We start from the raw sequence: 13,880 nt of genomic DNA, 5'->3' as shown, positions 1-13,880 counted from the left end.
ACCAACCAAAGTGAATTCGGGTAGTGAGGTAAATCAAACTCATTGAACGGTCGGATTAAATGATTAGATTTCGCTTGAGAGTGTTAAGGAAGAAATGGACAATGCCGCACATCAAGATCGCTCATCACTCAAGTTTATATGTTGATATTCAAGTGATTTTATCGTTAAATTAGTAACTCGTGTCATGTCATCTGAGCACAAGCTATGTGTTACGGTCCGTGAGGAAGGCGAGTGAGCGGTGACTGTGTCACGTCAGTCTTGGGAGCACACCGAGCTATAGACTAATTGATACTTACAATAAAAAGGATAAATAAACAACATATTGAAATAAAATTTCTAAGGAAAAACGTTACGAGTTATTATGTAGATGGAGATGCTATAGCCTCAACAAAAAACAAATAAAAAAAATACAAGTGTAAAAAAGATTTAGATTTGTTTCATTGAATTGTTAGTAAAAAAAGATTTAGATTTGTTTCATCGAGTTAAAAACAGATAAACAAAAAAAATACAACTGTAAAATTTAGATTTGTTTCATTGAGTTGTTGAAGTGCCCATAACTTTGTCAAATATCCGGGTGAATATGAGTTTTGATTTTTTTTTAATGACAGAACTATATAGAAAGGGTCAGTAAAAAGCTGTAAAACCTGAAAACAATCACACGATTATAATACGTACATTGAAATCACACCACTTTTCCAATCTAAGCTATGTAACTTCGACCTAGCCTTAATCCAAAGGAACGAGTTCATCTTTATATTTTCCACCATTTTGTTTGTTGGGACGAAAAAAAATTATTAAAAACTTTGTCGTTTCTAGCTTTTCAGATATGCCAAAAGTATGGATAAAAATATTGCCCCGATAGTCTATTTCCACATCTTTGAGCCCGGTAGTGAGGATGTTTCTCAATTCATATTGGTCGCACTAGCCTTGTTACCTTGTATTCAATAGATGAGATTAATACGAGCAAATGGTTTGAGCAAATGGTTTGAATAGTCTTTTTGGAGCCACATACCATTAATAAACGTTATGATTCTCACAAAAAAAAAAAAAAAAAAAAAGTCTAAAAGAAATAGCAATCCAAAACAAAGTGATTGCAACTATTTTAACTATTTTCCTCAAAACTATGGGACACTCATTTTAGAACAAAAATATATGTTAAAAATTACGAGAAATGCATAATACACTGTACATCTTACTTTAAATGTGATACATAAGACGGTTATGTGTACCCAGTACTCACCTATCCTATTATCTTATTAAATCATGAATGTACTATGTACAACCATACAAGTGCTTTACATTGAGAACTATGAAAGTGTTTATTTACTTGAATCCATGATTTTTATTGAAATTTTACTTTTTAAAATACTTGTTGACAACGTTCATCTTTATCCTTAGTCGAGCGATGTTGATACGATTTGGAATATCTTTATACAAATACCATTATATATATCTATATCTATATCTATATGATTTCTCAAGGCTAATTATCTATATGATTTCTCAAGGCTAATGACTAGTGTAGGTGACCAGGGGAAACTGACAAGCATTCACTCTCTTCTTTACTAAATCACTAGGTTATAACCTCGTGTATTACACGGGTTGAGTAAATAAATTTATATACTAAATAATAAAACATTATATCTTTAAAAACTTTAAAACCACATGTATTACACCGGTTGAATAAATGTAATATTGTTTACCAAATAATAAAATAATACATCTTTAAAAAACCTCATTTAATACACGAGTTAAATAAATGTAATTTTATATACCAAATAATAAAAAAGTTAGTAAATGTAATTTTGTATAGTGAAAATAAAAATATTAAAAATATTAATACAAAGTTTGGTTTTCGTGATAAATAATTTGCTTTATTTAAAATGTTTTAAATTAAGAATTTACAATTTCAGATAATAATTATTAGAAAAATAGAAGAATGGTATTCGAAATTTAAAGTAGGATAGAATTTAATATTAATTCATTTATTTATTTAATTAATATAAGATAAGTTTGGAACTGAGGCGATAAAATCATAAAATAAATACCTACAATGAACGACATGTGTCACATATTAATGTTTTATTATAATAGATTATTTTGTTGTAGCAAAATTTGTTAACGAAGTCTCAATAAATTTAACCTATTATTTAAAACTCTGTAAATGTATAAATGATAAATAATATTAGTTAGAGTAAATTATGATTTTGGCCCCTGTGATTATATCACTTTTACCCTTTTAGCCCAAAAAAGAATTTTTTAACATCTGAGCCCACCAACATCTTTTTTTTAACCCCATAACACTAACCCCATCCATTAAATGTTAGGGGCCAAAAAGCTTTAAAAAAAAGACGTTAGGGGCCAAAAAAATTAGAAAAAAAGACGGTGGCTCAGATGTTAAAATTTCTTTTTGGGCTAAAAGAGTAAAAGTGATATAACCACAAGGGCCAAAATCGTAGTTTACTCTATTAGTTAAATAAATAATATTAAATGAGAAGGAGATTAAACTAAATAATAGTTATCTATAAGAAATTATACTAAATAATATTTAGTAGGAGGATTATCTATAATTAATTAGAAAAGATTAAACTAAAATAATACTTATCTACATGACCTAATATGATGACAAGTGTCACCAAAATGGTTTCTTTTATTATATAGTATAGATTAATCGACTTAACGCAACAGTCGATCCTTATAAGCCCTTGTTTTTTAGACCACCCGTAGTGGGGCGGTTTTTTTTTTAAATTAAAAAAAAACGCTCAAAAACGCCCCCCCCCCCCCCACCCCCCCAATTACACTAGGCGTTGTTTGGCTTTTTTTTGAAAAAAAAATCAAGTTGGCGTTTTAAATAAAACGCTGGATTGTGCATGGGGGCGAGAGATATGACCGTTGCCAACAGTCAATTCTTTAATATTTTTATTTTTTTTTAATTCCAAATTTACCCACTATATAAATAATACCCACTTCTTCCTATTTCTTATAAAAAAATCACACTTTCTCTCCTACTTCTTCTATATTTTATACAAATATGCATCCATTCCGACCCCCCTTTGGTGTCCCCGCAAGACCCATGAACCCGAACACAACCCAACCGCAACACCCGTATAACCTTCAAGACATGAACCCGAGCGTGTTAACGTACGCGGCTTACTTGAGTAGCGCTACTCCGTTCGTGCCTCCCACCTTCGGCTATGGTCAAGCCGGCGGGTCGCAACCTTCACAACAACAACAACAAGCCGAACCCGATGTAGATGTCGTGCCGGTGACACAACCCGAACCGGTGCCAGACAAATCGAAACGCGGCAGAAGGTCGTATAAGAAGAAGGAAAAGGACGAACCTCGAGGTAAAAATACTCACCTTAAATGGACGAAGGACGAGGAATTCACGTTGACTCGGGCGTGGCTCGACGTTTCGGAGGACCACGAAATTGGTAACTTTTATATTTTTTTTTTACTTATTTTTTACTTATATTTTTACTTTTATTTTTAACATACAACTTATATTTTTACTTTTATTTTTTTCAATTTGTAGCAAACTTTCAAACGGGTCCCGTTTTTTGGGATAGGGTTCGTGCACTCTTTTATAGCACGTGGGGTCAAGGCGAACATCGGGACAAAGCTTCCATTTCTAGCAAATGGACCGACATCAACAACAAGTGTCATGCCACCCAAGAAGTGTACCAACGTAACTACGATAATCGCCCGAGCGGTGAAGGTGACGTCGGGGTTTTAACGAAGACTTTGGACAAGTTCGAGAAAACGAAATGCCCTTTTCCGTACTATAAGTGTTGGGATCTACTACGAAAAAGTCCAAAGTGGGCGCTAGTAGGTACCATGACGTCTAGTAGTAGACGTCGAGCTAAACGGACAAAAACATCATCCTCCGTTGACCCTGAAACACCGACATCGGATGCCCGCAATGTCGATCTAAATGAGGTGGTGGACGTTGACGAGGAACTTGAAGAAGAGTTGACCCGACCGCCCGGTAGAAAAAAGGATAAGCGAACCGGGAAAAAAACGGTGGAATCGTCTTCCAATCTCGATTGAAGGAAGATTTCGAGGAGATGAACCGTCGTCTCCAAGACATTCACGACCTCGGCCACCAACGTTATGAGATTATGAAAGAACGAGTGGCTGAAACCAAAAAGTTTAACGAGATGCAAGAGGCGAGACAAATGGAAAAGAACATTGAGCTTTTGTCCAAACCGATCGACCACCTCCAAGGCGACGCGTTGATCCTTGCGCAAATGCATCGCCAAAAAATTCGAGAAAAATATGGACTCTAGATCATCTTTTTTTTAACTTTATTTTTTTTCGGTTTTTTTATTTTCTGTTTTATTTTCTTTTTTTTATTTCAAGTAGTGTAATTTTTATTTTAAATTAATGAAGATTTTTATGTTTTAAATTAAAAAAAATTAATTGTGAAATGATTGCATGAGCGTTATTGGGCATTATTCCCACTACGCCACTTTTGCAATAATGCCCCATGCTGACTGGACTGCCACATGTCGTAAATCACTAAAACGCCCCGTTGTGAGGGCATTATTTGGCTTAACCACTACACATGGTCTTATCGTTAGAAACAAAAAGAGTAAATTACTTTTCTAGTCCCAGTGTTATAACCATCTTAGTCCAATATTGAAATGTTTCACTCTTAGTATCTAGTTGTTAATTCTTTAACCGTTTGAGTCCAAGTTTTTAACCCAGTTAAATTTTCTCAACAAAGTTAAAAAAAAAAACTTGGACTCAAACACTTATAGAATTACCAACTAGGTACTCAGGAGTCAGGACGTTAAACTTTTTAATATTAGACTCAAGTAGTTAAAACACTAAGTTTGAAAAGTAATTTACCTCTTTCAATCTTTCAAAATCTTAAGGAGACAAACCATACTTTTTTACTATTAAAAGGGTCAAAAGTGTACAAAAGTAGGCGTGGTGGTATTTGAATCACCAAAAACCCTTTGCTTAAAAACCCCAAACTTATTATAGCCGCCGAAACTCTCTCTATCTCTTTCACAACATTAGGGTTTCTCTTTACCCCTTTCAAAACCCCCTTATTTCTAGGGTTTATATCCATTCTTCTTCAAGATCCAATCATTCCACCGCCTCAGATCATGGCCGCCGTTGCTCCTCCTGCAGATCGTATCCTCTGTTCACTAATTTCATCTTATTATTGCTCTGTTTTTATCCAAATCTGCTGTTTTTGATCAGTTTTAATGTGATTTGTGTGTTATGTTTGATTCAGTTTGTGATTAGTGATCGTTGTGGCGTGGTTTTAGATTGATCTATGTTAGCGAGTGTTTGCTTTGTTGTTAATTTGTTTGTGTGTGTGTGTGTGTTGTTTGGTGTTTTGCGTTTTGAGATTTGAGATTTGATTTGATTGATATGGTTGATTGTTAGAGAATTAGTTAGTTGAATTTGAAAGTTTATTGTTGTGTTTGATCTTGATCTGGATAACTCTGCACTTGTTATGGATTTCTAGGGTTTATCACATGTGTATATATATGTGTGTGTATGTATATGTGTATGTGTGTATAGTTATTTATATATATATATGTATGTATATACTCAGATGTTTTTAGTGAACAATTATTTGAGAAAAAAACTGGAATTCCTTTACTTGTTTTTTCTACAGAAGCTACTGATTTGTTGAAAAATTTATCATTGGATTCTCAGTCCAAGACTTTGGAAGTTTCAGAGCCTGTTAAGAAGGTGAGAGGAGTGTGTTTTATTTGGTTTAATTTGCTAATTTTTCTTTTTAATCACTAATTAATTAATTATTAACTTTAAAGTATAATAATCATGTGGTTAATGTACTTTTGCAGCCATCTGTTGAGTCAGCTGACAATGGGAATGGTCAAAGTCAACCTGTTAATCGGTCACTTACTCCTGTGATTCCGGATGTTATGGATCCAACTGTCGCTTATTTTCCTAATGGTTATGCTTCTTCTGCGTATTACTACGGAGGTAATTGATGGAAATTGTTTCACTCAGTGTTTGAAATAATCAAAATAAAAGTTGTTACTAAAGTTCTTGATGAAAATTGTATGCTAGGTTATGATGGGGCTGCTAATGGCTGGGAGGATTACTCGAGATACGTAACCCCTGATGGAGTTGATGCGTCTCATGTAAGAACTTTTTTTATTTTGTATTATTATATTTTTTCATAATTTTATGATGTTTATACTGATTGTTATATGTAAATGACCAGGGTGTTTATGGAGACAACGGGTCAATTATGTATCCCGGTTACGGTTACGCTCCATACGGCCCATATTCTCCTGCCGGTTCACCTGTACCGACATCCACCCATGATGGTCAACTCTACGGAGCCCAACAGTACCAATACCCGAGCCCGTACTTCCAACCCATGACCCAACTCACAGTTCCTCCTAAAAGTGATATCGCGAAAGCCACACCCACTGGTCAACCACCACTGACTGTGGACAATGCCAAGAACGGGATTCCCAGTTCCACTGTAAAGGGAAATACCGGTCCCACTTCAGTCAGACCTGCAGCATATCAGAATCCGGTTTTTAACCCCAGCAGGGGTACACAAACCGGGTTTCAGGATCCAAGAGTCTACTCCTCGGTTCCGTGGTTAGACAGCCCCGATTATGCTAATGGACAACTTAGAAACAATAATAGTTCTGTTCCGTTGACAAATGTAAACGGTTTTTCGTCAAAGAATCAAAATGTTCGTCCTCATTCTCATCTTGCGGTATGTTTTTATAATTTTTGTTCATTTATATTGTCAAACTGCAGAAATTAAAAACATATTACTAGTTTTATTTGTAGTATAAGCACTCAAAACTTTCATTTAGGTAGGCCTGTAATGAACCGAACGAACACGAACAGAGGCATGTTTGTGCTCTTTCATTTAACTTTAATCGTTTTTGTTTGTGTTCATGTTTTTGATCTTTCATTTAACTTTAACCGAGCACTAACATATAATCAAACACTTTTTTTGTTTGTGTTCGTTTATTAAGAAAATGGGCATGAGTTCATGAGCGTAAACGAACATAAACAAACAAACAAATTTAAAAGATAAAACAAGACAAATGAACATAAATGACCAAACACTAGCAGATATAAATTAGTTTTTCATATAAATTATTGATTAATTCGGATTAGTTATAATGGAAAGCTTAGTTATCAATTAGTTATATGTATATAAATCCTAGCGAACATAAACGAGCATAAACAACAAACATAAACGAACATAAATGAACGAACAACACATGTGTTCATATTTGTTCGTTTATTTAATAAACGAACTTCTCGCCGAACAAGTTCACGAACAGTTCATGAACGTTCGGTTCGTTTACAGGGATACATTTAGGAGCAAAATAGAAACCAACTCAGGTTCTTTGATTTTGGTTTCCTTTTTTTGTTCTTATGCTCTATTTAATCGTTTGTTTAATGATTTTTTTCTTAATTTTCTAGAGTTCAAAACCGATGTCCGGCACAAATACAGCAAGCGGATATATGAACAGAATGTATCCAAACAAGTTATACGGGCAATACGGGGGTGCGTACGGGTCGGGTTTGGGTTTTGGAGCTAGTCCGTACTGGTCACCAAACGGGAACAGTTGGTTATCATTTAACAACAGTTACAAACCTCGGGGAAGAGGCAACGGTTTTTTCAATTACGGCAATGAAAACAGTGATGGACTGAACGAGCTAAACCGGGGCCCACGAGCCCGAGTCGTCAAAAACCAAAAAGACCCAATTCGAGTCACCGTGACCATCAAAGGGCAAGATGGTAATTTGTTAAATACCGATGTTGAGAAAGATAAGACGTGTATGGCTCCAGACAGAGACCAATACAATCTACAAGAGTTTCCCGAAACCTATACAGATGCTAAGTTTTTTATTATTAAATCGTATAGTGAAGATGATGTTCATAAAAGTATAAAGTATAACGTTTGGTCTAGTACACAAAACGGAAATAAGAAACTCGATGCTGCATACCAAGAGGCCCAACAGAAGCCTGAAAAATGCCCTGTCTTTCTTTTCTTTTCTGTAAGTTCGGCTTTTAACATCAAGAAAACACTTTTATGTTTCTTAGTTTTTGTTATGTAATGGCTTTTTTTAACAGGTCAATACAAGCGGTCAATTTGTTGGTGTTGCGGAAATGGTGGGCCCAGTTGATTTTAACAAAAGCCTGGAGTATTGGCAACAAGACAAGTGGGTCGGTTATTTTCCCGTTAAGTGGCATATCGTTAAAGATGTGCCGAACAGTTTGTTGAAGCATATTATACTTGAATACAATGAGAATAAGCCTGTAACCAATAGCAGGGACACCCAAGAGGTATATATATACATACATACATATACACACACCACTTTATTTTTTATATTCTGAAGTTTAATTAAATCATTTTTGTGTATTTTTGCTTATAGGTGAAACTAGAGCAGGGGCTGCAGGTGATCAAAATATTCAAAGATCATTCTAGCAAGCAATGCATATTGGATGATTTTGAGTTTTACGAAGAACGACAAAAGAGAATTCAAGAGAAGAAGGCAAAACAACAGTTTCAGAAACAAGTAAGTGACACTAAGACCGTGTGTAGGGGTGTAAACGAGCCGGGCCGAGCCCGAGCTCGACCAGGCTCGAGCTCGGCTCGTTAGGTTTATATGAAGCTCAAGCTCGAGCTCGGCTCGCCAATAAAACCCAAAGCTCGAGCTCGGCTCGACTCGGCTCGAACTATTTTAAGAACAACCTTAAACGAGCTAAACCCCCGGCTCGAGCTCACTTCAACATCACTTAAACGAGCCAAAGCTCGGCTCATCAATGTTATCATCATTATTAATATATTATATATAAAAAAATTAAAATTTTATATGGGCTCTTTTAGGCTCGCGAGCCTAAACAAGCTTTGTATTTCAGGCTCGAGCTCGGGCTCGATAACAAAACGAGCTCTATTTCAGGCTCGAGCTCGGACTCGGGCTCGTTAAGGCTTGGTTCGTTCGAGCTATTAACCGAGCCGATCACGAGTAGCTCTCGAGTCTCTGGGCTTGTTTACACCCCTAACCGTGTGACTGCTTCTATTTACAAAATTGTTATTTTATGTTATTTGCATAGTTAGTTACTAACAATAATCTTGCGTTTTTCAAGGCATGGGAAGAAAAGGCGAGCATGGTCGAGAAGAACAAAGCAGAGATAATCGCCACAGATTTGGTCAAAGAAGAGGTCAAACCTACTGAGAATGGGTCGGTCGTTGAAAACGGAGGGACAGTTGGCTGTTAAATGTGCGAAATACGGGTGGATCTATGATATTTTAGAAGTTTGGGTGGAGAAGGGGGTGTAAAATAGGAGGGCTCGCAATCCGGAGCTTCTCAGTATGTAGTCTTTTAGCTATTCTAAAGGGTTTTTCATACCTTTTCTGTTTTTGGTTTGATGTTCTTTTCGTTGCGTTTGTCGCGTTTTTGTCTTTTTGATGTTTAGTTATTTTTGCTTGTTTGATTAAGGATAAGGAGTAGGTTTAGTTTAATCCTGCCTTGTAAATCTGGTATGATAGGACAGTTAAGATTTTGTGGTTTGTTCTCTGGGACAATTAGCTAGAAGTGCAGGGTGGGATGTTGGACATTGCAATACAAATTTTCAGTTGAAGTTTTGCACTTTTTTCTCATATTAGTAATTGATTGAGTTAATTACTGTTTTCGTCCCTGTGGTTTGTCAAAAATCACTATTTCAGTCCACTAGTTTAAAAATTGCGATTTCAGTCCCTGTGGTTTCACTTTCGTAACCATTTCAGTCCCTTTGGTTTCACTTTCGTAACAATTTCAATCCATTTATTCTGTTAGTACAGGGACTGAAATGGTTACGAGGTGGACTGAAATGGTTACGAAAGTGAAACCACAGGGACTGAAATCGCAATTTTTAAATTAATGGACTGAAATAGTGATTTTTGACAAACCACAGGGACGAAAACAGTAATTAACTCTAATTGATTAGTGTTAAAGTTAATTACTGTTTTCGTCCCTGTGGTTTGTCAAAAATCACTACTTCAGTCCATTAGTTTAAAAATTACGATTTCAGTCCCTGTGGTTTTACTTTCGTAACCATTTTAGTCCACTTTGTAACCATTTCAGTCTCTGTACTTACAGAATAAATGGATTAAAATGGTTACGAAAGTGAACCACAAGGACTGAGATGGTTACGAAAGTGAAACCACCAGGACTGAATTCACACAATTTTTAAACTAACGAACTGAAATAGTGATTTTTAACAACCCACATGGACGAAAACGGTAATTAACTCTTAGTGTTATTTGCAACAAACTAATAGGACCATAAAAGAGTTAATTACTGTTTTCGTCCATGTGGTTTGTCAAAAATCACTATTTCAGTCCATTGGTTTAAAATTTGCGATTTCAGTCCTTGTAGTTTCACTTTCGTAACCATTTCAGTCCTTATGGTTTCACTTTCGTAACCATTTCAATCCATTTATTCTGTTAGTACAGGGACTGAAATGGTTATGAAAGTGAAACCACAGGGACTGAAATCGCAATTTTTAAACTAATGGACTGAAATAGTGGTTTTTGACAAACCACATGGACAAAAACAGTAATTAACTTGACCATAAAACTATTTACACAACTATTTTTTATTTTATATTTTTCTAGCTTTTATGCTTCCATTTCATGTTTTATACTTTCATTTTATGTATTTATACCTCTTTCATGTATTTTTAAGCAAAAATTTTAACACTTGTTTGATTTGGTTAATAGCTGAAATTAACCGAACCGAACCATGCACATCCTTAGTCTTGTGGTACATGTTCGAACTTACAAAACCAGTCTTACTAATTAGTAAGAAGCTACAGTTACTGTTTTATAAGAAAATATAGTTATAACTACATGGATTTTGACTCAACAAATCATATTGTAAATAAGTAATTGGGTTTAAACTATCACCTCTATTTTCTATCATCTTACAACAAGCAAAAACAAGAACAAAATGTATAAATCAGCCTCATAACATTAAGAAGCTCCAACAGGAATCTACAAGTATATTGGATATATGCAATCCTTCGTAATTAGGTACACACAAGCATCGATATCGTGGTTAACCGATCTATATACATGTTATCGTAACGGCGTATAAACACATGGAGAAAACTTACAACAGGAGTTCACTGATCATCTTCCCTCCCACCACCACCTTCTTGACCCGTTGGCCCGGACCCAGACCCCGAAGCGGGTGAAACCGACGGGTTTATGAACAAGCTGTTAAATGGCCAAGGAAATGTGACCGAAATCCGCCTTTCGTTCCGGCCCACCATGTCCCCATCTTGGCCCAATTCACCATTTTCACTCTCGGGCCCGGTGAGCCTGTTGACCGCGGTACCACGAGAAGATTCTTGTTCTCGTTCGCGTGCGCGTTCGCGATTAAGTTTTGTTTCATCAAAAGGCAATTGGTACCTACAAACAGGACATGTACTATGAAGGTCTAACCATGTGATAATACATTCACCATGAAACCTATGTTTACATGGCATCTCTTTAGCTTCATTCCCACCCTCAAAATCTTCCAAACAAACCGAACACCGAACCGAATTGTTCAAATCCACTTTGATTTTCACCGTCGGCATGGTCTCCACCGCCTTCTTTTGGGCCGGTGGTGTCCCGTATCGGGCCGGATTGTTCTCTGCTAAATGTTGCAAGAGTAACTCCATGTCCGGCCCAACAAAATAATCGCCAATAGACCCTATCGGTTGGTTCTGTGGTTGGCCACCCGAACTAAATGGATTGCGGCCCCCACCAGCGCCCTGAACGATAAGCCTTTGATTAAAAGGATTAATGACAATAACACGTTCATGCTCCCTTTCCCTCTCATTATTATTATTATTATCGTTATCACTATCATTGTTATTATCGGATTCTCTTATGAGTCCAGCGCGGGCCCCTTGAAGAAGTTGGAGGATGGTGGTGTTGCTCCGTCGTCTTCTTCTCATAACCGATTGCAATTCCCTGTTTAATTCAGAACCATTGGTATTTTCGGACTCAATTTGTCTAAATCTTCGAGCGCGATTGGTTCTACGAGGGTTACTCATCATTCCGAGCAAAATAGGGGCCCACAACGAGAGAGCATGGTCAGATTCAGCATCGTCGGCTTGATGGTGGTGGTGGTTGTTGTGGTGGTTATCACTCCTTGATATATCCAATTCCTCCACGAATCCGCCGTGACATAACGAACACTTAACCGTTTCAACCTCCATGATCGTTTCGACTGCCCTAGAGCATTCATAACACCAGTATCCTGTTGATTGACTCCCTTCTTCCATCTATAATCATATCAATATATTATTACACCATCAAATTTTACTTTTAAAACAAACTCTTTACAAAATAGATTTTTTTACCATTGATACGTGTCACATCCTTCTCGTCTGGTCCACTTCCATGTTACCATCCCATACAACTATGCAACGTGGATGTAGACCAAAAGGATGTGACATGTATCAGTTCCATCTATAATCATATCAATATATTATTACACCATCGAGTTTTACTTTTAAAACAAAATCTTTACAAAATACATTTTTTTACCATTGATACGTGTCACATCCTTCTGGTCTGGTCCACATCCACGTTGCCATCCCATACAACTATGCAACATGGATGTGGACCAAAAGGATGTGAAATGTATCGGTTCCATCTATAATCATATCAATATTATTACACCATCAAATTTATTTTTTTTAAAACAAACTCTTTACAAAATACATTTTTTACCGCTGATACATGTCGCATCCTTATGGTCTGGTAAACATCAACATTGCCATGTTGCATCCCATGCAACCATGCAACGTGGATGTGGACCAAAAGGGTGTGACACGTATCATTTCGTTAAGAACCGATTTAATGATGAAAAAAGTAACAAGGAATCATGAGAATCAACAAACAAACAAACCTTGTATGGTCCCAAGATTGATTTTGGTGAATGATTTTTTTTTTATTATTTGGGGGTTGTTCTTGGGATGTGTGTAGAATTCCCCCTCTTTTGGTTTATGAAATTGAGGGGTTTGTTTCTGGTTGAAGGTGGAAACAGGAATTTTGTAGCTCTCAGGGTTGATTACAAAATGTGTGGGGGAGAAATCTCACAATCAAATTTCAATTTTTAGCATCAAATGTGGGCCACGTGGCACCTAATTATAATTTAAACAATATCATTTAGTGAACTTTAATCGTTTATAAACTCGGAAATTCCTAAAATTGTGTAACACGAACACGATTTGTGTAACACATTTATCTAAACAGATTAACATGTCAAAAAAGGTTGCCGGGTATTTTGTAATAAAGGTTTTATCAAGTTGAAGGATTGTCGGATTAAAATTAGGAATTATATATATATAGATATTCGGTTGATCTGTTTAGTTTTTATTACGACATGAAACGACATGTTTACTAAACGAGTTTGACCGATCATATCAAAACCTGATCATTTTAATGTCGGGTACATGTTATATCTCAGATCGTGTCATCACATCTTTGTCAATTACATATAACTTAAGGGTGTTTATGATTCAATCACACTTGAATAAAATGAAATCATTCGAATAAATAAGTTGAATTCGAATTTCTGCTTATTCCAATTGAATAAGTATTCGATTAAAATAAATAAGTTGAATTCGAGTTATGAGTTTATGTTATTCATACCTATTGTATTATAAAACATTTGCCTATTTGAGCTTGTATAGATGTATATTTTTGTGCTTAACTAAATTTTTGTTGATTTAACGGCCCAAATTAGACTTAACTTATTAATATCAGTAAATCTTTTTTGTATGGTATTGGGGTAGATAAACAAGAGGTTATGGAGATGGCCAATGTTCTGGGATGCAGGACCGGTGAGTTTCCCTTTGTTTA

General features: G+C 36.0%; 2 protein-coding genes across 2 annotated transcripts; one reads left to right on the top strand and one right to left on the bottom strand.

The window, feature by feature from the left end:
- Nucleotides 1-4,969: 4,969 nt before the first annotated feature.
- On the top strand, nucleotides 4,970-9,629 carry LOC110927228 (YTH domain-containing protein ECT4). Its single transcript, XM_022170879.2, has 9 exons — nucleotides 4,970-5,145; nucleotides 5,639-5,715; nucleotides 5,829-5,970; nucleotides 6,058-6,131; nucleotides 6,215-6,724; nucleotides 7,450-8,028; nucleotides 8,105-8,317; nucleotides 8,410-8,553; nucleotides 9,125-9,629. Exons 1-9 carry the CDS (start codon nucleotides 5,118-5,120, stop codon nucleotides 9,254-9,256), a joined length of 1,899 nt encoding a protein of 632 aa, XP_022026571.1. The 5' UTR covers nucleotides 4,970-5,117; the 3' UTR covers nucleotides 9,257-9,629.
- A 1,382-nt stretch (nucleotides 9,630-11,011) lies between these two features.
- Nucleotides 11,012-12,295, bottom strand: LOC110927227 (E3 ubiquitin-protein ligase SIRP1). The gene has a single exon (XM_022170878.2). The coding sequence runs from the start codon at nucleotides 12,293-12,295 to the stop codon at nucleotides 11,144-11,146; it is 1,152 nt and encodes a 383-aa protein (XP_022026570.1). The 3' UTR covers nucleotides 11,012-11,143.
- Nucleotides 12,296-13,880: the final 1,585 nt, after the last annotated feature.

Source organism: Helianthus annuus, chromosome 2 (assembly GCF_002127325.2).
Source record: "Helianthus annuus cultivar XRQ/B chromosome 2, HanXRQr2.0-SUNRISE, whole genome shotgun sequence".
NCBI classification, from domain to species: domain Eukaryota; kingdom Viridiplantae; phylum Streptophyta; class Magnoliopsida; order Asterales; family Asteraceae; genus Helianthus; species Helianthus annuus.
This window is presented reverse-complemented; position numbering and strand designations above follow the sequence as displayed.

Coding starts and splice junctions, on each gene's coding strand:
- LOC110927227 (XM_022170878.2), bottom strand. CDS start 12,295: ATGGAAGAAGGGAGTCAATCAACAGGATACTGGTGTTATGAATGCTCT.
- LOC110927228 (XM_022170879.2), top strand. CDS start 5,118: ATGGCCGCCGTTGCTCCTCCTGCAGATC. Junction 5,716..5,828: donor TTTCAGAGCCTGTTAAGAAG/GTGAGAGGAGTG, acceptor GTACTTTTGCAG/CCATCTGTTGAGTCAGCTGA. Junction 6,132..6,214: donor ATGGAGTTGATGCGTCTCAT/GTAAGAACTTTT, acceptor GTAAATGACCAG/GGTGTTTATGGAGACAACGG.